At 46.0% G+C, this 23956-nt stretch overlaps 1 protein-coding gene across 1 annotated transcript in view; it reads left to right on the plus strand.

Moving 5' to 3' along the window:
• The first annotated feature begins 3278 nt into the window (after window positions 1-3278).
• The window catches only part of VASH2 (vasohibin 2), a 41205-nt gene continuing 20527 nt past the window's right edge, over window positions 3279-23956 (plus strand). Inside the window, exons 1-4 of the mRNA XM_078868318.1 lie at window positions 3279-4518; window positions 14560-14648; window positions 18083-18139; window positions 21912-21986. Of these exons, the coding sequence (XP_078724444.1) occupies window positions 4135-4518; window positions 14560-14648; window positions 18083-18139; window positions 21912-21986 (605 nt within the window). The 5' untranslated portion in view covers window positions 3279-4134. The remainder of the gene's footprint in view (window positions 4519-14559; window positions 14649-18082; window positions 18140-21911; window positions 21987-23956) is intronic.

Raw genomic sequence — 23956 nt, forward strand, 5'->3', positions numbered from 1 at the left:
TTAAGCTAATATTGCGCTTGGTATCTCTTTTGTCTTTATACGATTAATGACTATATCATCACCATCAGCTACGATCAATCGACCGCTGGATGAGATCCTCCTTTCACGGTGTTGTAATGTAACGATCCACACGAGCAGATGTCATTGATGGGCTTTGCTTAAGCCAACAAACTGTGGACTCATTTCAAAATTCTCAATATTCTGGCGCTCACCAGCAGTCGACCACGCTAAACTAACACTACTGTTTTTTTCTAAACCAGACGTTATTAAAGGGCACCTCGAGTGTAGTTGGCCCACCCTCGATGTCTTACAACGTGTGCTGTGGGAGCCCCCTGCTGGAACAGCTGTCCGTTGGCTTTCGTATCGCTGTATCGTACTCATACTTAATTATACATATTAACATTGCTCATTTATGCCCTTAACACAATGATACGTTGCTTCTCTTCGATGTTTATACGAATTACCCTGTTCATTAATCACACACCAGATATTGATAATTTTAATTGTTACAAGATTCAAGATGTGCACTTGGACACCTCCCAGCCGGCCAGTTTTGGTTGGTATGTGTGGGTTCATTCTGACGGCTGCAGTATGAACACCTTTGAGTAACTGTGTAAATGGTTTCTAGTTGCTACTCAACAGGGGATGTCAGTAACGGCGAGCCATCGCTGTTCGTCTTGCCGATGACAGCGGCTCGCCGAGTAAGCCACGCTGCGTAAAATCTTCACGGGCGGGTATTGAAACATTGTCCTCACTGACTAATTTGGCTTCAACTGGATCACATCATGCAGCCTGGAGTAGAATTGCTCATCGACTTCAACAGGGTTGGTCATTGTTGGTACGAAAGGCACCGAAGCTTTGACTCCCCCTTGAGATGATGATGTTGACCTACGTAATGTGCTCCTCACAAAGTCACGGCGAGTCGAAACTTTGGAATATTTTGGGTGGCAGGACCAATCCTTGCTTTGCGCGACTCGTCTTGTACGTGACCTTTCCAAAGGAAGGTTGACCTTCGCACTTCCCTCGGTCATTTTAACTTTTCGCTAAAAACACGTCTCAATCGGTGCGGCGATGTCGGTGTGGTAGCTTCTGAGCTCTCAAGCAACCGTAGCGGTCCGCCTGCCGAGACGATCAGTTCTGATTTAAGTGATTCTCAAGAGGTGTACAGATGTTCCATTTCGCAACATTAAAACATGAGGCTTCTCAATGCTTATTGTGTTTTCGACCACAAAATGGGACACCTTTGAGCTGGGGTGTGCTGACCAGGGCTGTTCGGGATAAAACAGATTAAAGTCAGCTTTGCTTTCCCTAAATAGGGCAGTTGAGTTGATCCAGATGCTGCCGAACTTCGGTGTCATCCCAGGTCAATGCACGGGAACAAACTCCGTATCTGCTTGTGTGCAGCTCACCGCTGACTCACAGCTCACCACTGACTCACCACTGACTCACCACTGACTCACAGCCCATCACTGACTCACCACTGACTCACAACTCACCACTGACTCACAACTCACTACTGACTCACCACTTACTCACCACTGACTCACAGCTCACCACTGACTCACAACTCACCACTGACTCACCACTGACTCAACACTGACTCACCGCTGACTCACAGCTCACCACTGACTCACAGTTCGATCCATCGCCTCTGTCACTTTCGCCGGTCTCCCAGCACTGCTGCTCATGTGGGATTGCCAAAGCTTGCGGGGGGGGAGGTGCATTTAAAGTGAACGAGCAGTTGCACATCCAACGTGCCCTCTCTCTCTCGCTCTCTCGCGGCCAGCAATCAGGCTCCAGGGCAGGGCCGAGGCGACTGAGGCACTCGCTGGCTGCTGTGTTCATTTGTGGAGCGATCTTCTAGAGCAGGTCACCTATAGTCTGCCCAGGGGACCGCTATTTGGCTGGCTTCTACAAAATGACCTGCCAACCTTGGGTGACCCTACCAGGAGATAAAGTTCCCACCCATTATAGCTTTTAAGGTCTTGAATGTATGCTAGTTTCTCCAACACGGCGAGGTAGCAGTGCAGGGAGGAGGGGCATAGAAGTACAGTATAACATTCAATTTCGCTGCACTGCCTCCGAGGTTACGAGGGGCAACCCTTATAATCTTCACCGCAACCTCCATGGCAGCGGATAACAGGATTCATCTCACGCCTCACTATTTTCGGCCTTCCTATTAACCATGAACACAGAAAATACATTTAACGTAGCGTGACTCCTTCGTGTTATCTGCAACATTGTGGATATGGGGGGTGGGGACACAAATTGGCGGATAACAGGAGTGATGACTCGTAGATAACGTGAAGAATCATCGATTTGGCCTCGTGGAAAAGAGTAGCTGGTAACATCATCGATAATTATCGATGCTTCTTAGCCATACAACAAACTTGCTCATAAAAATTATAAGTTTTTAGTTTTTCGGAGGGACAAGTTGGAAAACAGCAACTACATTGCACATCCCCAGACCATCATGTCTCGTGACATATCTCGTGGCTCCTCAACCCCCAGACTATTCGATCTGTGCGCGTTACCATTCGATGTGTGCGCGTCACCATTCCATCTGTCCGCGTCACCATTCGATCTGTGCGCGTCATCATTCGATGTGTGCGCGTCATCATTCGATCTGTGCGCGTCATCAGCGTAAAGCTTCTCCCAAACTAGATTTTTTAAAGATTATATTTTCTATCAACGTGGCTTTACCGATATACCCAAAGACTATGAATTCCTGCAGTCACGAAAGCTTTAAGTGAAGATTTAGATTAAATAGGTAAAGGCACAGGCCTGAAATGGCTTGCTCACGACACTACTTGCGGAAGAGCCTCCACGAGAGGGAACTCTACGTTTAATTGCGGCAAATCGCCCGATGAAGCTGGTTGTAATCGCCAGCTCAGCGTCGTCGTACTCAAATCGTAAATTCTGTGGGTTTACTCTCCCAACACACAAGCGGTTAGTGCTGAAGTCGTAACGAATTGTCACGTTTTGTTGACGTGACAAACCTTACGAGTTAGCTGTGTCGGGTGGTGGGTTAACGACACATTTATATGTACGCGATCTGAACCCAGTGTTTGTTGTTGTGGGTGCCTCGTACGGCAAAACAATCGTTTGGTGGCGCTAAGGTGGCGGTTGGTGCACTGCCAGACCTGGTGGGGGCGTGGATAAGTGAAAGGGGGCGTGGCTAGAGCATGGGGGCGTGGCTAGAGCATGGAGGGCGTGGCTCGAGCATGAAGGCGTGGCTAGAGCATGGGGGCGTGTCTAGAGCACAGAGGGGCGTGGCTTCGCTGCCGATTGGCTGCAAGGGCGCATGCGCGTCCCATATAACGGTGCCTGCTGCTGGGTGGTTCACCCACTCGCAACGCGGTTGTTGTTATACACAACAACATTGTTGTTGTTGTCTTGTTATACACAACGTTGTTGTTTCTGTCTTGCACCGTGCGTGCGCCATGTGAACATCTCACAGGGTGCATGGAGGACCGTTGAGCGGCGGTGACAGCAGCGAGACCTCGCAGCGAACGCCGCCGGGTACAGCCGGGCAGGAGAGATCACGAGAATCGAGGAACCGGCGATAATAATAATACTACTAATCATTATAATTATAACGCGTCTACATTGTGGCGCGTCTACGTGGTAACACACCGAGCTGGGCCTGCCAGACTGTGTCACGGTCCGCCGGCTCTCGCGGGCAGTCCCCGCTGTTCGACTGCAGCAGTCGCAGCAGCAGCAGCAACGACATCGCCGCCGCCGCCGCCTTTGCTGCTGCTGCCGCCTCTGCCTCCGCCTCGGGCTGCTGCCTCCAGGCGGGTTCAGCCCTCGCCGCGGGAGCCGCAGCAGCAGCGGCAGACGAACAAAGGAAGAAGCAGCAGCAGCGGCAGCAGCAGAAGCAGCAATCGAGAGGCGACAGACAACAACAACAACAAAGGCAGCAGCAGCGTCCCCAGGGTGGCCATGGGCTGGAGACGTCTCCCTCGCCCACCTGGGTCAATGCCCGCCGCCTTGTAGCCGCCTTGTAGCCGCTGCCGCTCTCGTGACCTCCACCTCCTCCTCGCACCTCCTGCTGCTGCTGCTCTCCCTCCACCTCCTCCACCTCCTCTCCCTCCACCTCCTCCCCACTGCCCCTCCGCCGTGCGCTAAGCGATGCCCCCGGCCACCGAGGCCGGCCAGGCCGGGGGTCTCCGCCGGGCCCGCTCTGCGGCCAGCGTGGCCGTCTCCCCGGGGGCCTCGGGGCTCGTCTCGGCGGGGTCGGAGCGCTCCGCGTACGGGGGCGGAGGCCGCCGGCGAGAGAGCGGCGCCACCGCCTCCAATGGGCACCGCCACCCCGGGCAGCAGCAGCAGCAGCGGCAGCAGCAGCAGCAGGGGGAGAGCGGCGGGGAGAGCGGCCCGTGCAGCTTCTACGTGAACCGCGGCGGCTTCCCGCTGGACGAGGCGACGTGGGAGCGCCTGTGGCGCCACGTGGCGGGCGCGCACCCCGCGGGCGGAGACGCCGGGCGCGGCATCCGCGGAGAGGCCGCCCTGGCGCAGGTGCAAGTGGTGCCTGTGGAGTGTGTGTGGCTCACCTGCGTGGTGGTGGTGGTGGTGTCAGTGTGTGTCTCACCTGTGTGGTGGTGGTGTCAGTGTGTGTCTCACCTGTGTGGTGGTGGTGGTGTCAGTGTGTGTCTCACCTGTGTGGTGGTGGTGGTGGTGGAGTGAGTGTGTGTCGTCTCACCTGTGGTGGTGGAGTGAGTGTGTGTCGTCTCACCTGTGGTGGTGGTGGTGTCAGTGTGTGTGTCGTCTCACCTGTGGTGGTGGTGGAGTTAGTGTGTGTCGTCTCACCTGTGGTGGTGGTGGTGTCAGTGTGTGTCTCACCTGTGTGGTGGTGGTGGTGGTGTCAGTGTGTGTGTCGTCTCACCTGTGTGGTGGTGTCAGTGTGTGCACGTCTCACCTGTGTGGTGGTGGTGGTGTCAGTGTGTACACGTCTCACCTGTGTGGTGGTGGTGGTGTCAGTGTGTGCACGTCTCACCTGTGTGGTGGTGGTGGTGTCAGTGTGTGCACGTCTCACCTGTGTGGTGGTGGTGGTGTCAGTGTGTGTCTCACCTGTGTGGTGGTGGTGTCAGTGTGTGTCTCACCTGTGTGGTGGTGGTGGTGTCAGTGTGTGTCTCACCTGTGTGGTGGTGGTGGTGGTGGAGTGAGTGTGTGTCGTCTCACCTGTGGTGGTGGTGGTGTCAGTGTGTGTGTCGTCTCACCTGTGGTGGTGGTGGAGTTAGTGTGTGTCGTCTCACCTGTGGTGGTGGTGGTGTCAGTGTGTGTCTCACCTGTGTGGTGGTGGTGGTGGTGGTGGTGTCAGTGTGTGTGTCGTCTCACCTGTGTGGTGGTGTCAGTGTGTGCACGTCTCACCTGTGTGGTGGTGGTGGTGTCAGTGTGTACACGTCTCACCTGTGTGGTGGTGGTGGTGTCAGTGTGTGCACGTCTCACCTGTGTGGTGGTGGTGGTGTCAGTGTGTGCACGTCTCACCTGTGTGGTGGTGGTGGTGTCAGTGTGTGCACGTCTCACCTGTGTGGTGGTGGTGGTGCAGTGTGCACGTCTCACCTGTGTGGTGGTGGTGGTGTCAGTGTGTGCACGTCTCACCTGTGTGGTGGTGGTGGTGCAGTGTGCACGTCTCACCTGTGTGGTGGTGGTGGTGTCAGTGTGTGTCGTCTCACCTGTGTGGTGGTGTCAGTGTGTGCACGTCTCACCTGTGTCGTGGTGGTGGTGCGGTGTGCACGTCTCACCTGTGGTGGTGGTGTCAGTGTGTGCACGTCTCACCTGTGTGGTGGTGGTGGTGGTGTGTGCACGTCTCACCTGTGTGGTGGTGGTGGTGTCAGTGTGTGTCGTCTCACCTGTGTGGTGGTGGCGGTGGTGTCAGTGTGTGCACGTCTCACCTGTGTGGTGGTGGTGCAGTGTGCACGTCTCACCTGTGTGGTGGTGGTGGTGTCAGTGTGTGTCGTCTCACCTGTGTGGTGGTGTCAGTGTGTGCACGTCTCACCTGTGTGGTGGTGGTGGTGGTGTGTGCACGTCTCACCTGTGTGGTGGTGGTGGTGGTGTCAGTGTGTGTCGTCTCACCTGTGTGGTGGTGGCGGTGGTGTCAGTGTGTGCACGTCTCACCTGTGTGGTGGTGGTGGTGTGTGCACGTCTCACCTGTGTGGTGGTGGTGGTGGTGTCAGTGTGTGTCGTCTCACCTGTGTGGTGGTGGTGGTGGTGGTGTCAGTGTGTGCACGTCTCACCTGTGTGGTGGTGGTGTCAGTGTGTGTGTCTCACCTGTGGTGGTGGTGATGGTGGTGGTGGTGTCAGTGTGTGCACGTCTCACCTGTGTGGTGGTGGTGGTGTCAGTGTGTGCACGTCTCACCTGTGTGGTGGTGGTGGTGGTGTCAGTGTGTGTCGTCTCACCTGTGTGGTGGTGGTGGTGGAGTGTGCACGTCTCACCTGTGTGGTGGTGGTGGTGTGTGCACGTCTCACCTATGTGGTGGTGGTGGTGTCATTGTGTGTCGTCTCACCTGTGTGGTGGTGGTGGTGGAGTGTGCACGTCTCACCTGTGTGGTGGTGGTGTCAGTGTGTGTCGTCTCACCTGTGTGGTGGTGGTGGTGGAGTGTGCACGTCTCACCTGTGTGGTGGTGGTGTCAGTGTGTGCACGGCTCACCTGCGTGGCGGTGTCCGTGTGAGTGGCTCATTTTACCTCTTTGCCTGAGCGCAGCCTTGATGCAGTGCAACAGCTTGAGAGAGAGAGAGACTTGTAGACTTGGGGAGCTAAATACTTTGCCTAATAGGGGCACCCATAGCAGCCCGCATTGACCATCGTGGTGAAGTATGACCGATGCACCTAATCCCAGGATCAAGAGAACTGGCAATGGCTTGGGGAGACATTAATTCACCAGTTGTGGATTGATCATGGCTGATGATGATTGTAGTGGACTATGTTCAGGGTTGTTTTTATAATAGAATGTTTGACTTGGTGTGTGCTGTTTTATGTCACGGCCGTGTTGCTGCATAACATGCCCCAGTTAAATGGGATAAATTTAACATTGTATGTGGCTTATATCGTGCAGTTTAGATTTAGCTTGTCTGGAAGAGACAGAGCTCGAATTAGCCATGGGGTTTATATTTAGTCGCATTAGGCACTACTTGGTGTTTGGTTGTGATCACCCTCTTTCACATCCACTGTATCAGTGCATAAGCATTGCTGAGCACTAGGGTTTGGTGAAATACTGCAGATATGAATGTGCGAATTATCTTAGCGATGAACCTGCGGCATCCGGCAAAACAAAAATAAGCGTTGCCAAAAAAGTAGGTTAAATTCGGTACAGTGCATCCCCTGCGATGTTTACAAATTCAGTGGCAGGTTACGTGCCACATCAGAGAGACTGCATCCGGTCATTGTCCCTGGTGTTTTCGCTTCGGCACGTGCTGTCCCACTAACAGGGATTGCTGTATGAACAGATAACCCAAAACTCAACACATTTTTGTCAACAACGCTTCACAAAATGTGGGGCCCTGGTAAAAATTTAGTCGTGCAGAATTGTGCATGGTAACAGAGGGGCATTCCCACCCATTTATCTGTGTTGTTGAACATGGTTTTCACTAAAATGGTCGACATTCCATCCCAACTTCATCCACAATATCGTGCTATTTAACGATTCATCTACATGTGCTGCACGCAAAGAACGCACGGAAATATGCGAATGTATTAGCCTTGATTTGTGATTTACGGCCCGATAGGTCATTGTTGTGGGATTTCTGATTCAAGACTAAACCAACTTACATACAGTATGTTTGCGTATTATTTGGGTCTTTCGGTAAAGTCACGTAGATAGGTTTAAAGAAAATAACAAAAAACTACGACGTTTCGATCGCAACACAAGCGGTCGTCATCAGGAAAAGGGGGGTTAGCTTCTAAAGACAACTGCTTATAAAGGTTTGAAATGGGCATATCCCAAATGTCAGCAGCCAATGCAAGTGGTGGGCAGCGAGCCGCGGCGGTGGTGGGCTTTCCACCAATCAAAGGGCTGCCAGGCAAAAATGAGCATGTCAATGCAAGATCGCCGAGCATCCTCCACGGCGAGTTAATGTAAGAGATGAGCATGTTGATGTGAGAGATGAGCATGTTAATGTGAGAGATGAGCATGTTGATGTGAGAGATGAGCATGTTAATGTGAGAGATGAGCATGTTGATGTGAGAGATGAGCATGTTAATGTGAGAGATGAGCATGTTGATGTGAGAGATGAGCGTGTTAATGTGAGAGATGAGCATGTTGATGTGAGAGATGAGCATGTTGATGTGAGAGATGAGCATGTTGATGTGAGAGATGAGCATGTTGATGTGAGAGATGAGCGTGTTAATGTGAGAGATGAGCATGTTAATGTGAGAGATGAGCATGTTGATGTGAGAGATGAGCATGTTAATGTGAGAGATGAGCATGTTGATGTGAGAGATGAGCGTGTTAATGTGAGAGATGAGCATGTTGATGTGAGAGATGAGCATGTTGATGTGAGAGATGAGCATGTTGATGTGAGAGATGAGCATGTTGATGTGAGAGATGAGCATGTTAATGTGAGAGATGAGCATGTTAATGTGAGAGATGAGCATGTTGATGTGAGAGATGAGCATGTTAATGTGAGAGATGAGCATGTTGATGTGAGAGATGAGCGTGTTAATGTGAGAGATGAGCATGTTGATGTGAGAGATGAGCATGTTAATGTGAGAGATGAGCATGTTGATGTGAGAGATGAGCATGTTAATGTGAGAGATGAGCATGTTGATGTGAGAGATGAGCATGTTAATGTGAGAGATGAGCATGTTGATGTGAGAGATGAGCGTGTTAATGTGAGAGATGAGCATGTTGATGTGAGAGATTAGCATGTTGATGTGAGAGATTGGCATGTTGATGGTAGATCGTGAAGCAGCAGCCTCGAGGATGGCTAGGGAGGTAGCTGTGTTAGAGTGTGTAGCTGTGTTAGTGAGACATTTAATCTGTTAATGTAGAAAATCAGAGAGCCGAAAATAACAACTAACATCGGAAGGTGGTAGGCTGGGAACATCACAGCCAGCTATGACTTTAACTGGTTAATAACCTCCTTCCAATGATTGCTCAGTTTGTACCCATCTTCTCTGTTGAAATTGTATCTTTGTTGATAGCCAGTGGGTTTGCAAAGTACCTTCGTCTTAGAAGGAACAAACACAAGATCCAGGTTCAATATAACACAGCACATAAAAATCGTGATCTGATCCCATTTGTGAAGGATGTGACCCCTGACATGTAATACCCTGGCGTCTACAAACTAAGCTGTGTCTGCGGCAGTAGTTACATTGAGGAAACTAAGCGACATGTCTCCGACCATATTCGTGAACATGAGGCAGATCTGAAGCACGGTAGGACCAATATCTCGGCCGTGGCTGATCATTGTTTTAATGCAGTGGGCTCACACTTCCATTTCAAACCTTTATAAGCGGTTGTCTTTAGAAGCTAACCCCCCCCCCCTTTCCTGATGACGACCGCTTGTGTTGCGATCGAATCGTCGTAGTTTTTAGTTATTTTCTTTGAACCTATCTACGTGACTTTACCGAAAGACCCAAATAATATGAATTCCTGCAGTCACGAAAGCTTTAAGTCAAGATTTAGTATGTACGCGCTTTAGAAGGTGTCAGAGAATTAATGTGATGTACCGTAAATCTTTGTATGGGCTTTCACTTGTCCAAGTAACAGATGGACGTTCTTGGCACAATTTTTGGTTGTTGGAATTTTCGTATAATTATTTCTTCACCGACCCCCACTGGCCAGCGTGGTGAAGTATGGTCAAATAACCCCCACAAAGCACAGGGCGTGGGCAGGCCTTCACCAGTGGGTCGACGAAGGGGCTGTAGAATGATCGTTAACGGACCCGAATGTGTATAAACATCCGGATAGATATTTTAGACCAACATGTATGTTTTCATTGTTCAATAGCAATTGCAGTGAAGGCTTTTTCTCGTTGGCTCATTTCGCTGTGTGCGGCTGCCTAAACACATGGCTTTCTCAGCATCACGGCCCCCCTATCCATTTAAATGTGTTCCACTCTCCTGGGGTTGTGTGCAACAGTATGCCATAAGGCTGACGTAACGTAGGAATTGCTGGGCTCTTGTATGTGTTGGTATCTAGTTTCCAGCAAATCAGCCATCCGCTTGGAACGGCAGGTGTAAAAATGTGTTGTGGAATTCTGCCAAACGGCATGGCAATTCACATGCTGACAAAGCAATTAAGTTGGTCGTGATGTGTTGCTTCCCACTGTGGATATGGTAGAGTGCATGTTGTCTTACACGGGTAATTTTAAAAACACAAACTATAGCTGACAACTCTCGTTGATAGATGCCAAGCAGCAAAACAGTAAAACAATATATTTGTACCAAATGTAATGAGATGTACAGATATGTCTCGATTTACAAACGTTGTCGAAATGTCGCGTGAATGCAATTCACAAATTATGGGCACTTTTCCATCAACAAAATCAAATTTCCGTGTTATCGAAATTTCAAGCGGCAAAAAATCAAACAAGAAGCACCATCCGGGAGGCTGCGTCGTCATCCATCCGCGATAACGTCACCGTGTCCCACAATGCAACAGTGACACCTACACATCACCTTGCCATTCATTCCAACAATGCAGCAGATCTGTTGGTGAGTTCTCTGAAAAGGTTAATTATTGAAGTTTTTTTTTATTAATTAATGTTGAAAACTTTTCATGTTTATGCTCTTTATTTTTGTCTCGTGAAAAGCGATAGAGTCGGTGTATATTTTTAGGTTAGGAGTAGAGTTGGAATGACTGTGCGAAACAAATCTCACATTTTTTGTGTTAAATTAATGGGAAAATCCATTCCGATTTACAAAAGTTCACTTTAAGCGTTTTTTTAAAGAACACATCCCTTGTTTGTAAATCGAGAAATACCTGTTTACTCCATTCTGTGTAGATATTTTCAAACTGTGAGTGCATAATGTATGTATGTATGCATACCGACATTAAATCTTGACTTAAAGCTTTCGTGACTGCAGGAATTCATATCCTTGGGTCTTTCGATAAAGTCACGTAGATAGGTTCAAAGACATTTATAATTATCCAAGTGATAATTATAAACTGTCCCTATGATTTCAAATATTTGTGATTTATGCAGTAGACGCTGGCTCAAACGTAATGCTGCTTCCTCACCATTTGCTTCGGTTGACCAAATCGTGCTCGCTACAAAGTGTTACATTCAAGTCGAGTGGGACACATTTGGAAAGCACAAGAAGAGCTCTTGGAGTCGGAGGCCTACCCGTTTGGCAGGTCTTGATTAATGTTGCGTGCATCGCTTGTACCTGTTACATGCTGTGACTTAATACGATTTTCGAGTATTTAATCATCATCAACCGTTATCAAGATGATGCAACAAAAATACCAAACAGACACATTACAAGGCATTATGTCTGCATTAACCACACATTTATGTTTTTATAATGTATGCCTTGTTTGCACGTTTGACTACACATATGTGTAGTAAATACAGACTTGATGTCTTGTAATAGGTGTCGATTCGGTGTTTGAACATCTTGACAGCTGTATACTCGCCAGAAAGGGTAAAGCCATCAACCATTGTTTATCCACTGCTGGATGAAGGTCTCCTGCGATGCCATGATCCATCTTTACCCTGCATGTGAGTGTATCGTTGTTTCACAGTGGCCGTCCCCGTGGGTACATTCCGTCCTTTGGCTTTCATTCCACCTCCAGCTTTGTCCATTGGCCGTCATTTCTCGGCATTGTTTTCCTCCTGCCCAAAACCATGTCCCTTAGTAAATATGATGTCTCTTGTGTTTGTTCCCTGATCCGTGTGCTCCTCTTCCTGTCATTCAGTGTAATTCCACGCATGCATCTCTCCACGTGCACTTAACAGCTTTTGTTCGATTTATTTTTATCATTGCATTGCTGTAATTACGTCCCAGGAATTCCTCTCTCACTAAATTACGGTGATGAATTTGAGATTCTGTACCGAATTCGTATCCTGTGATTATAGCATCCTCGTATGTTTTCTCCAGTTGTGCCTCAGATTGAATTTGTTACCCTACACAGAAGAAAATGACCATTGTTTATATTCTCTATCTCGTGAGCACAATGTGAGCAGTCTTCTTTAAAACCAGACTGCTGGACATTGTGTGTCTAATGTCATCATCATCAGCTATGGTCAGTCCACTGCTGGATGACGGCCTCCCCACAATGTCACCATCTCTCATGATCCTGTCACGTAATAATCCACCTAGCACCTAGATTCTGGGTGATTTGATCATGGGTGGAATATACTATTAAAATTCTGTATTCATTTATAGCCGCAGCACTTATCTAGGCAGTATCTTAAAATACCTTAGAGAACTTTGAACTTAACAAAACGCACCACTTAACAAACTTAACAAAACACACCATTTCGGGAGCTAGTTCAGGCCAGGATTTGTTTTGACAGATAATTAAAAAGTAATCGGTTACAGTTGGGTGATACTTTTTTCACGGCCACCTTATATGAACTCTCTGCTTTCAAAAGCACCGTTCCCTGTGTTTGTGACAAACACGAGGGAGCCATAGGAGCAGAAAACATTCCTCTGCCTATAAAAGGGAAAACGGTGTCTGCCCCGCAATTGCTTGCTGTGGACATCTGTGAAAAACTCGTAGACATCTCCGAAAAAGCTCTTATAGCTCTTCGGATTCCTCCAGTATAAATATACGCCACTGCTGGCAGAAGGGCCGTGATCAGATCTAGATCATGAGAGCACTTCTAGAGGTATTTGGCCTACTCCTCCATGTTGAACAGACATCTTGGAAGAGATGGGAGTGCCTACACTTCGCCTGCCACAGGACAATTTTTTTGTAAAATAAAAAAGTCCGTCTTATTCCCCATGAGCTTCTTACAGGTCATTGTTGATAATTAATTACGATTAAGGAGCACACTTTTCAAGTGCACTTGAGTGTAATATCGATTTCTTTTTTTGGTCCGGCAAGTAGTTTGTATGCATGTGCTTGTGTGTCTGCGGGAATTGATTGGCCAAATCCTGCTTTTATAATGATTTGGTTATTTTCAAACGAATCCCATATGTTTGGTTGGGAAAGGTTAAAGGTAAAGATGCAGACCTGCAATGTCTTGATCATGCGCACTGCTGCTAGGTCAGGGTTCGGCAACCAACATAACAAGAAGAGACAAGTTTTTCGAATTCGGTAAAAAATAACTCGATACTTGAAGATCCGCGATGCACGTAGTGAATACGAGACTGTGGTGGCCCTTGATGAACAACGTCGCGAAGCAGCAGCCCTTACAGAGCCACCGCCTGCGGCTCCGGAGCCGCAGGTCGCCCCCCCTTTGGTAGGTGGACCAGGCAAGGGGGAATTTAAGAAAACTTCCCACTGTTTACATTGAACCGGTGACCTCTGGTTTGCAGGTCCAGTGAGCATGACCACGGTACCATGGCAACGTTTCCCCACATAGTTGGTATTTGGACATATATGATGACATATCTTTATTTTTCTTATTTTTTCTATCTACGTGACTTAACTGAAATAACCAAACAATATGATGACGTAATTTGAACAGTGTTTCATGGCAAATACAGTTCATGGGTTTATAGATTGTGGTACTTTTTGAGTTGTTTTTAATTGGTTTATAAACCGAAGAACCTTTTAAGTAATGTAACTTTGCCATCTTTGTTTCACAAGACTGACTCTACTGATGAGATCCAGATGGTCTAAACCAGTGCAGAGATGTCTTGCTTAAATAAATGCTGCTTTAAAATATTGGTCTGAAAAAATCAATAGGCTGTTAAAATAAAGTACCTGTTTTACATGTGGAGACAATACTGTTCTGCTTTTCGATTGAAAGCTTTCGTGACTGCAGGGATTCATTTTATTGGTTCTTTCGGTAAAGTCACGTAGAAGGGAAATAATAAAATAATAAAAATTCTCACGACGTTTCGGCCACAACGCAATGAGGACGGCTGCTTGCGTTCTGGCCTAAACGTCGTGAGAATTTGTATAATGTTTTATTTTTATTATTTTATTATTTCCCTTCTACGTGACTTTACCGAAAGAACAAAGAATACAGTTCTGCTTGTGTTTTTCTCTTACTTGAAATCATATTACACATTGGGTATGAAACAAGGCAGGGACGTTATATTACAATATTAGTTCAAGCCGTAACACAACTTGAGATAAACACACTAATAAAGATCTCACTGCACCACACAGTTTGCATCCTTGACCCCGTTGTGATGTTTGAGTTGCTGGAGTATCTATCGTGGTGGTGGTTGTTTGGGTGTCTCTGAGAAAGGGTGTTGTTGTTACTCTATCACCCTGCACTCTGCCCTTCAGAGCTGACCTGGGCCATTTTGGAGTTTGCCTTATTCAAGGACTTGGTGACGAGTCTTATGAAGTGAAGCCTGCTTGCTTTTTTTAAACTGCTTCTGTGCCCTTGGGAGTCTTGTGAATTCCGGCCGTTAGAGTGCGTCTGAGTGTGTTGACCCGTTTTTGTGTTCTCCCCTCTCTCCCCCCTCTCTCCCCTCTTTGTTTCCAGCCTCCAGTTCCAGCTGTGCCGACATTTCGACCGTCGATGCCGATCCCTGAGCGCCTGCTGGCTGTGCAGAACTACATGCGGGAACTACAGTATCCTTACACAATTCACGCACCAACTACTTTGTCTTCTTTCTTGTTATCCCTACACGTAGGAGAGTTTTGCTGACGGAACGTTTAATTTAATGTACACACACCTCATACTTTACTGTTCAAGATAATGCGGTGACCTCTAACTACTCGACCATTCTTCATCAGCCATGATCAAGCCACTGCTGGATGTTGCTGCCCCCTTTCACGATCCTTGCGATGTGGTCAATAATCCACATAGCAGCTGCTCACAAACTGATTTTGAAAGTAACTTATTTTACTTATTTATTTTCATAATGATAATGCTTTCAATACAGTTTAAATGAGAAAGGTGTAACCTGTTAGGTGCCCTATTCTATCCTTAAAACATTTTGACCAGCTCGCTTGACCGCATAGAATGAATGGGCATAAGAAATATGTGTTTGTATATGACCACTTTCACACTGAATAAACAAATAGCAAAAACATAGTGCGCGTCACAAATTTGTTTGCAGAGTAGAGACATTTATAGTGACTCTTTCCAAAGTTATGATGTATACATGTACAGTCCTTTTTACTGATTCACTGCTGGATGAGGGCCTCCCCAAGCGATGCAGGTCAGAGGCACTATTTGACCATATGTCACCACGCTGGTCAATGCCGGTTAGTGAAGGTGGGGAGCATAGTTGTTGGAGCGTTGAAGTACAATGCAACGTTGGATAGGGCATATTCATGGTTATTTGGTCGTAGACAGAATTGTGAAACGAAACTTCAAATCACCACTGCAATTTGCAAACACTCTCATGGTGAGTGCATATCGAATGTTTGCAGATTCTGTTTTCAATGTTTAAGACCGTGAAACCCTTTCCATGTCAATGCAAAAGGATGCGACACTGTAATGGGTTTTGTGTGCACTGCTTAGAGCAGTACAAAAATGGACTCGGTGAAATAACACAAATCTTTAAACCGGCCTGACAAATTGTCTGCTCGCTCAAACTTCACACGACGTGGAGTTCAGCCGTCATGTTTTGCACCGCTCATTTGTTGGTGGCCCTGAATCAGTGCTGCCAACTCTGCATTTCTATGGCAGGAACAGTCTTTGCATAGAACACGATGAGGATAGTCAAGTTTAAATAAGTGGATGTGGCTGAAAGTTGTGCAGAGCCTGAAATCCGACGATTGCTGCCAGTACGCCGAGGAAACAGTTTAGCATGTGAATTACAACGACTGTACTGTGCTACGCGGCGTAGACGCTTTGCCAAGTGTTAATTCGGCCATTCTTTCCATTGTCAACTCAAATTGGTTACAAAGTAACGTTTCTGCTGACAGAGCCGTTCCTGCAGACGTGTCATGTTACCATGAAAGGAGCCAGGCAATTCAATCCGAGTGCTCTCATGGAACAAAAATATAGTAGCCATTGAGTTTCCAATTATATTGCCCTCACAGAAAAGAGAATCGATCCAATATGTACTAGAGGTGCCTGCCTGAGCTCGCAAATGTAACGTGGAATAAAAAAACTTACTGTCGTGAACGAAATGTGTGCGCGACGTCACGATGATCCGCGCATGTAACGTGCATGCACAGCTCCGTGCGTTATGCATCGGAGCGATCGGCCCATTCAAGTATGATCGTAAACAGTTGACCGCTGTGAACGTGTTGACTGCTTGAGTAGACCTTAAGTAAGCTCGCCCCTACAAGGGACTGCAGCTTCAAATGTCCTCATATAGAGCAGTGTGCGTGTGCAGCGTTAGACGTTGCAATTGCAACACGACCATATGGGCATGCTCTGTGCCAGTGTATCTTTCTCAATCCATTCTGTGGGTTCTTTTCAAAATATGCGTTTTCTAATTGGAATCGAATTCGCTATAATCAGTTGTGAATTTACCTCAATTCGATAACAACTCTTAATTGGTCATCTGCTATCGTTGAAAATAAAAAAGAAGATGAAAGTGATAGTGACGCAGTTACACGCAACATCACAAAATTGGGATTGGTGAAACGGAAATCGGCAATCCATCTGATGCATGCACTGATAACAAGTTATTAGCACGGTTGGCTACCGTACGGTGCGAAAGAAGTGAATGTATTAAAGAATCACAATTACTCGTCAGTTTGAACTCGGTCGTTTGATTTTTATTCTCCTGGACGAGTCTCATCCCTCCAAACCTGCACGTGTCTGCCACGGTGTCGGCGACACGTCGCACCGAGACCTGAGCCCCATGTGTTCCCCAACGTCTGTTGAGGACAACTTCAGAGTTTCAAAAAATTAACCAGACTTAAAACTTCCGTGACTGCAGGAATTCATATATACGTGACTTTACCGTGACTTTACCGAAAGAACCAACAATATAAAACTAACCAATGCTTTATTTCACCAGGTAACACCAACTGAGCTGTCGAGCTCTTCTTCAGAAGCGAGTTGGCCACAAACGACACGTCGACGAAGTGGCTTGTCGAGTGTCAATTTATAGCAGCAGCCAAATACTGGAGAGGCGTACGCTGCACGTACCACCCAACCCTCGCAGTCACCCTCGCCTTCCTTTCAAACTACTGTCTTGTCGAAGAATACATCTCACGTGAATTCCTTTGTCAATCCCCTACTGGATGAAGGCCCCCCACACCGTGTCAGTTATGGGGATTGTTTGGCCATACTTCCCCAATGTTGGTCGGTGCGGCTTGGCAGAGGGTGTTGAGAGGGGGAGCGGAGCGGGGCCGTGACCACTTAAGACTTCACTCGCCACTGATGTTAGCGCGTCCCCGCGTTCATGGCGTCGTGCAGTCATCGCTCCACCACGATCTAATTACATTTCATCGCGGATGACACCTTTGTGTCAACTACAGTAGCTATAGAGTGCGTACATCGCGATGTATTGGATCCATTCACGGACATCCGCAAGGCACAATCTGTCCGTTGTGTCCACACAACAGTGAGACACTGTGCGGCACTGGGGATTTGCATGACAGTGCAGGCTTATGTGCGTCATGTGCTCTGTGGTGAAAGTTGTGGCCGTCTGCCACAGACTTCCAGCCCCTCGAAGGGACCATGGGAATGGGGCCACTCGTGCCCTTATCTCTCGGCGGGTCGACAGAGCAGAGTATTTCCACGAGAGTTGCGTTTGCATTTTGGATCAATGTCAGAAAATCTCTATGAAATGTGGATCTTTTTTTTATTAGACTCCTAAAATGTGTTGTTGCTCGTTAGTACAAACTAATAAGCTTGATGGCATAGTATTTCTATGCGAAGCTCTACACATAAAGTACACATCGGTGTATGATACAATTACAACATTGGCGATGTTTCTAATGATATCGGTGCCAATATAGAAGAGTATGAAATATCGTTTCTGAACCTGGAGCTTTTGGCTCTCAAGTCGTGTGCATATTTTACAACGTCGGCTTCCGCCTGTCCGCAGCGCTGTTGGCTGCTTGTTTTCTTCCTAAGCGTGTTCTTGACACAGATATAATCACACTGGGACTCAGTTCTTTGAGATTCGCAAAAGCAGGCCGTTGGTTGGGTAAGTAACCGTGTTCACTCTGTCTCGTTTTGGATTAAAACAAAATTAACGTATCATATACAAAATAACACTCCTTACTTAAAATGCACTAAACTATTGTTAAAATATAAACTGTGCTGTGTGTATGTATACGGTACTGTGCATGCTAGTTATCTTGAGGAACACTTTGAAGCCTTTGCAAAGTTTCTCAATCATTTGCTGGCATTAATTTCCACTGGTTGTTATCCTGACAATGTCACCATCAAGTATGATACAGTTTAACATCTTCACCATTAATATATATACTCTTTTTTTTTTTCTCCAATCCAATTTTCAGAACACATCTAATATCGCTGTGAATAACTGTGGCAAGAGCGTGTCTCCTTGCGTGACTCCTCTTCTGAGAATGTATTTTGCTACTTTCTTCTTGCAATCTGCATCTCCGTGAATGATTTGTAGCATTTCAAATTTTCTAAACAAATGAAGATTTGGGAATGGATGTGACTGTAACACATCATAGTATGGTGCGCCTTGGGCAAGCAGGATAAATGTGATGAAATAAAGTGATGAGCGAGAGCCAGTTTGAGTGCTTTTCGATGATAAGCAGCAACATAGCATTGTACCTAAGGAAGATCATTCCGAATCATTCCAAGTAAAACCTGCTCGGATAAATGGATGGGAAACGTGGTTCATTGACAAAGAAAATGGAACAATTGCTGAAAAGTGCGCAAAGAGGTGCTGAGCATCGCAGGTTTCTGAGAGAGACAGAACACAATGTAGAGACGTCGTCTTGACGCTGAAGAAAAGCAAGCCGGCTCGAGCAGGACACAACACGAGGAGACAGGATGATTTGGCCGATCGCCGAGACGAACGATGGAGTGGCAGCAGCCATCGTAGGGAACACGGCCGAGAAGATGAGAGATGGAACGGTGACATCGCATTGTGTGCAGAAGCGAGATAGATTGTTGCACCAAATTATTCAAAGGGAATATATATATGGAGCAATGCTCGCCCCATACTTAAAAAAAAACTTGGCAGGACCCTCCAGAAATAATGTTCACGTGAGATTCGGTGAGATGTTTTTGGGTAGGCAGGCATAGTCGTAGTTGTCATAATGAATCATAGCCACGAGACTGTGATGGATGGTGACAAATTGGGTAGGCTTTCAGGAGTGGATCGAACATGCCTGATGATGATGATAATATGTAGAATTATAAAATCCGGAAATTCTAGCTGCACAATGGCATCTGCAACGTTTATAGAGGGTTATTACGCTTGTGTAGAATTCAAGGAAGCATTTATTAAACGTGTTATTTATTCAGGAGTGTCATGTTCAGGTTGTGAACAACACGTGTTTTAGACGGCACGTACAATAGCCCCGGTATATTAACGCCTTTCACAATTCTCGCCTTGGATGTGGCTCGATGCAGTGCCTTGCCCTCTGAGAACCTCGATATTTGCAGTGACTCACATCACCAATATGAGCCACATGCAAGAATTCTCATTTCTGACGCACCACAAGTTGAGTGATAAGATGCCTTTGTCTGAACAGTCGTGGTTATGAGGCATAACCACGGGCTTCAGACTTTCAGTCCAGTCATATAACGGCTGTCGTTTTTTCCACGTGGAAACTAATGTGGATGCATGCCTTGTGCAACCGTTTCACACGTGCTTATGTCATCATGGAATATAGCACACACAGAAGTTTAATACCCCACACTGTCAGGCCATGCACTTGACTTGTCTGTGTATATGCATAACAGGAATGTTATCTCGTGATTCACAGTTTAAATAACCAGCAATACATTATAACAGTTCAGTGTAAATACATATATATTTAAACAATATTCAATTATGATTACTGAGCAAATGCCCAGAGGCCCCAAATACCAAGGCAGCGAACAGTAAACCATTCCTGAAGGTGTAATATACATGAGTTAACGACGTAATATACATGAGTTAACGACGTAATATACATGAGTTAACGACGTAATATACATGAGTTAACGACGTAATATACATGAGTTAACGACGTAATATGCATGAGTTAACGACGTAATATACATGAGTTAACGACGTAATATGCATGAGTTAACGACGTAATATGCATGAGTTAACGACGTAATATGCATGAGTTAACGACGTAATATACATGAGTTAACGACGTAATATGCATGAGTTAACGACGTAATATGCATGAGTTAACGACGTAATATACATGAGTTAACGACGTAATATACATGAGTTAACGACGTAATATGCATGAGTTAACGACGTAATATGCATGAGTTAACGACGTAATATGCATGAGTTAACGACGTAATATACATGAGTTAACGACGTAATATGCATGAGTTAACGACGTAATATGCATGAGTTAACGACGTAATATACATGAGTTAACGACGTAATATACATGAGTTAACGACGTAATATGCATGAGTTAACGACGTAATATGCATGAGTTAACGACGTAATATGCATGAGTTAACGACGTAATATACATGAGTTAACGACGTAATATGCATGAGTTAACGACGTAATATGCATGAGTTAACGACGTAATATACATGAGTTAACGACGTAATATACATGAGTTAACGACGTAATATACATGAGTTAACGACGTAATATACATGAGTTAACGACGTAATATACATGAGTTAACGACGTAATATACATGAGTTAACGACGTAATATACATGAGTTAACGACGTAATATACATGAGTTAACGACGTAATATACATGAGTTAACGACGTAATATACATGAGTTAACGACGTAATATACATGAGTTAACGACGTAATATACATGAGTTAACGACGTAATATACATGAGTTAACGACGTAATATACATGAGTTAACGACGTAATATACATGAGTTAACGACGTAATATACATGAGTTAACGACGTAATATACATGAGTTAACGACGTAATATACATGAGTTAACGACGTAATATACATGAGTTAACGACGTAATATACATGAGTTAACGACGTAATATACATGAGTTAACGACGTAATATACATGAGTTAACGACGTAATATACATGAGTTAACGACGTAATATACATGAGTTAACGACGTAATATACATGAGTTAACGACGTAATATACATGAGTTAACGACGTAATATGCATGAGTTAATACATTTCTTGAGTTGAGTAAGGTTTACAGAACTTGGAGGAAAGATGATGGGAGGGAATTACAAAGTCGAGCAGTGTGCAGAAAGTAACACAAACGGCATATATGGGAGGAAACCCACTCACGAGGCACTGCGTCATGTTGATGAGAGCTTCATTATTCATGTCACCAGAGGTCCGCCGTTCTAATCTAGCGGCCGCCTTGACTCGTACTGTGGTTCTGTCAAACGTAAACGTATGCGGCGTCTGCTTCACAGCGGACGTTAAAGATCCCATGACACCATTCGCAAGAGGAGGCCATTGTGTGCCGATATCGTGGTACAAATTTACCAACAACAATAATACCAAAATTACCCCAATAAACTACTCAATTGGAATAAACATAACAGCTATTGTCCCCTTCTGCAAAAATTGTGGCAGTATCCTCCTGAAACAGAGTCGTTAGGCTTTCCAGGGTAAAAAGTGTTGTATTAATAATAATTTAGGGGCCACATAATAACACTGAATTTGCTCATTGCATGGAGCAAAAAAAAAGCCCCAGGCCTTTCCAAGCTATCCCATGTCTGTTTTCACTTAGAGCTGTATCGATGCCAACCCTCCAATCGTTTGGCACACAGTGGATTAATGGACGTCTGCCTCCCAACAGGCTTATGGATTCCGCTCGTGAGATGGTGCAAGAATCTCTTCCCATCAAGTGTCTGGAAGCCGTCATACTGGGAATGTATCCTTGACGTGCACCCAATGTGTCTGGGGTGACCCTCCCTCTGCTTGGTGGCGTGTGATGCGATGGCAATACTAATTGTTATTATGAATGCAGAGGTTTTTCAGCGAGTGTCGGCATGTGGCAATGTGTGTGTGTACAGTGCTCTACGTATCTTTTAGCAAAAAACATTTCAGAAACGTGTTCAGAAACACTTGTTTGATGAAGGAGGCAATGCAGAATTAATTGAAGGTGCACATTATCATGCGAAGTTTCAAGGATTCATTGCCATTGTTTACCGTCTGGTTTCACTTGGAAAGTGAATGTGGTCTACAGTCTATTGTAGGTGCCGTGTTCTTTATAAACTCATCTGTTGCTGTGGAGCATTTTTGGTGAAAGTATTCACAATATAGAGACATACTTTCTCTTCGCAAGTAATAATAATTATAATAAATACAACAATTAGTCCATCAGCCTATTAGCTCTCCAGACCAATATCCAGCAGAAATGTTTAAAGCAAGCAAACTGTTGACCGGTTTTGACCCGGATCTCATCATCAGTCAGGCTTATTAAAAGAAAATACTGCGAGGTTACCACATGTTATTAGCAAGAGCATTCCCATCTCAACTATGGCCCCTTCAACACAAAAAAGCTGATGGAAAAAGTGGCAAAAAATATTTTTTTATTCATATGTGGAGACTGAATGGAGTTCCGCTTGCATATTTTTTAATATGTTCAGCAGCTTCCAAGTTCCTTTACTCGAGTGGCAGAGAGGCCTGCACCGTGACCCTTGGCTTGGCAGTTTAGAGCCGCTAAAGGGAATGAATGACTTTAAGCCACTTGGCGTGACGCACTTGGTCAGCAAGCAGGTGCTGCACTGTAAATCCTAGATTTAACCGTTTAAGAAAACTTTACATTCCACTAACGTGGCCAACCCATCATGTGGCACCCAGGGTGCTTTGATGAACAACAAATGTGGCGTGACTACACATCCGGTCACCTTAAATCCAGCGTACAGAATACATAAGCAGAGATATGTTCTGTGTCTTGTATGTATGTATGTTGAACTTCTTTCGCACCATACGTCGCTAACTGGTAATTGGAGGTGCGGGAGAAGAATGGCGGAGCCAGGGTTTTCAGGTAGAAGGGGGGCAACCCCTCCAGCGATGAAAAATGATAGGAGTTGTTAGTAAGTAAGGACCTGTCCCTTGCTTTTTATTCGACGCGTGTGCGGCGATGGTGCAGCCAACTATCGAGGGTCGAATTCGAACCGTGTGTGATCGGCATCGCGCTCGCTGAAGGTGAATGCCTTCAGGGAAGTCGTTTACTGTATACACAACTGCGCACAATTTTGTGAGTCACTTATAATTGCTTTGCCGTTATTGCCAATTATGGACTCGGACTATGTTCCTATCATCTCATTGAGTCCCTGGCACGTAGTAATATGCTACACAGTGGCAGTGGGGGTCGCAAAATGCCGTTTTATTACTAATAAACCCCAATGATCCGATCGAAATTAGGGATTTCGATCAGATCATTGGGGGGGGGGGGGGGGGTACGTGCCACCGCCAGTGGGGAGAAGAATAACAAAAAATACTTCTCATACAAATAGAAGTGTAATGTTTTAGTCCATCAGCCTTGTGACTTTCCATACCAGTATTGTCAAGCAGAATGTGTTTAAGGAAGCAGACTCTGGGGCTGGTTTCGACCTGGTCTCATCAGCAGTCAGGACTGTGGAGCAAACGCTGCTGAATTGCCAGATGTTATTGGGAAGAGCACTTCACATGAAGAGTGTTGCAGGGTCTGTTTCAGATTAGCAAGAGAGCTCACGTGGTTCCACATTCTTTCACCTCGAATTCGAAAGGCAGAACAGAGCTGTTTGATGTCATTGCCATAACATAATCACCAAAAGCATTGCTTATTTTATTCACATCTTATTTGTTTTCATCATCAGTCACCCTGGTTGTGTGCATGCATGGCTCCCATTTTGC

This window comes from Lampetra fluviatilis, chromosome 25 (genome assembly GCF_964198595.1).
Source record: "Lampetra fluviatilis chromosome 25, kcLamFluv1.1, whole genome shotgun sequence".
Taxonomy (NCBI): Eukaryota; Metazoa; Chordata; class Hyperoartia; order Petromyzontiformes; family Petromyzontidae; genus Lampetra; species Lampetra fluviatilis.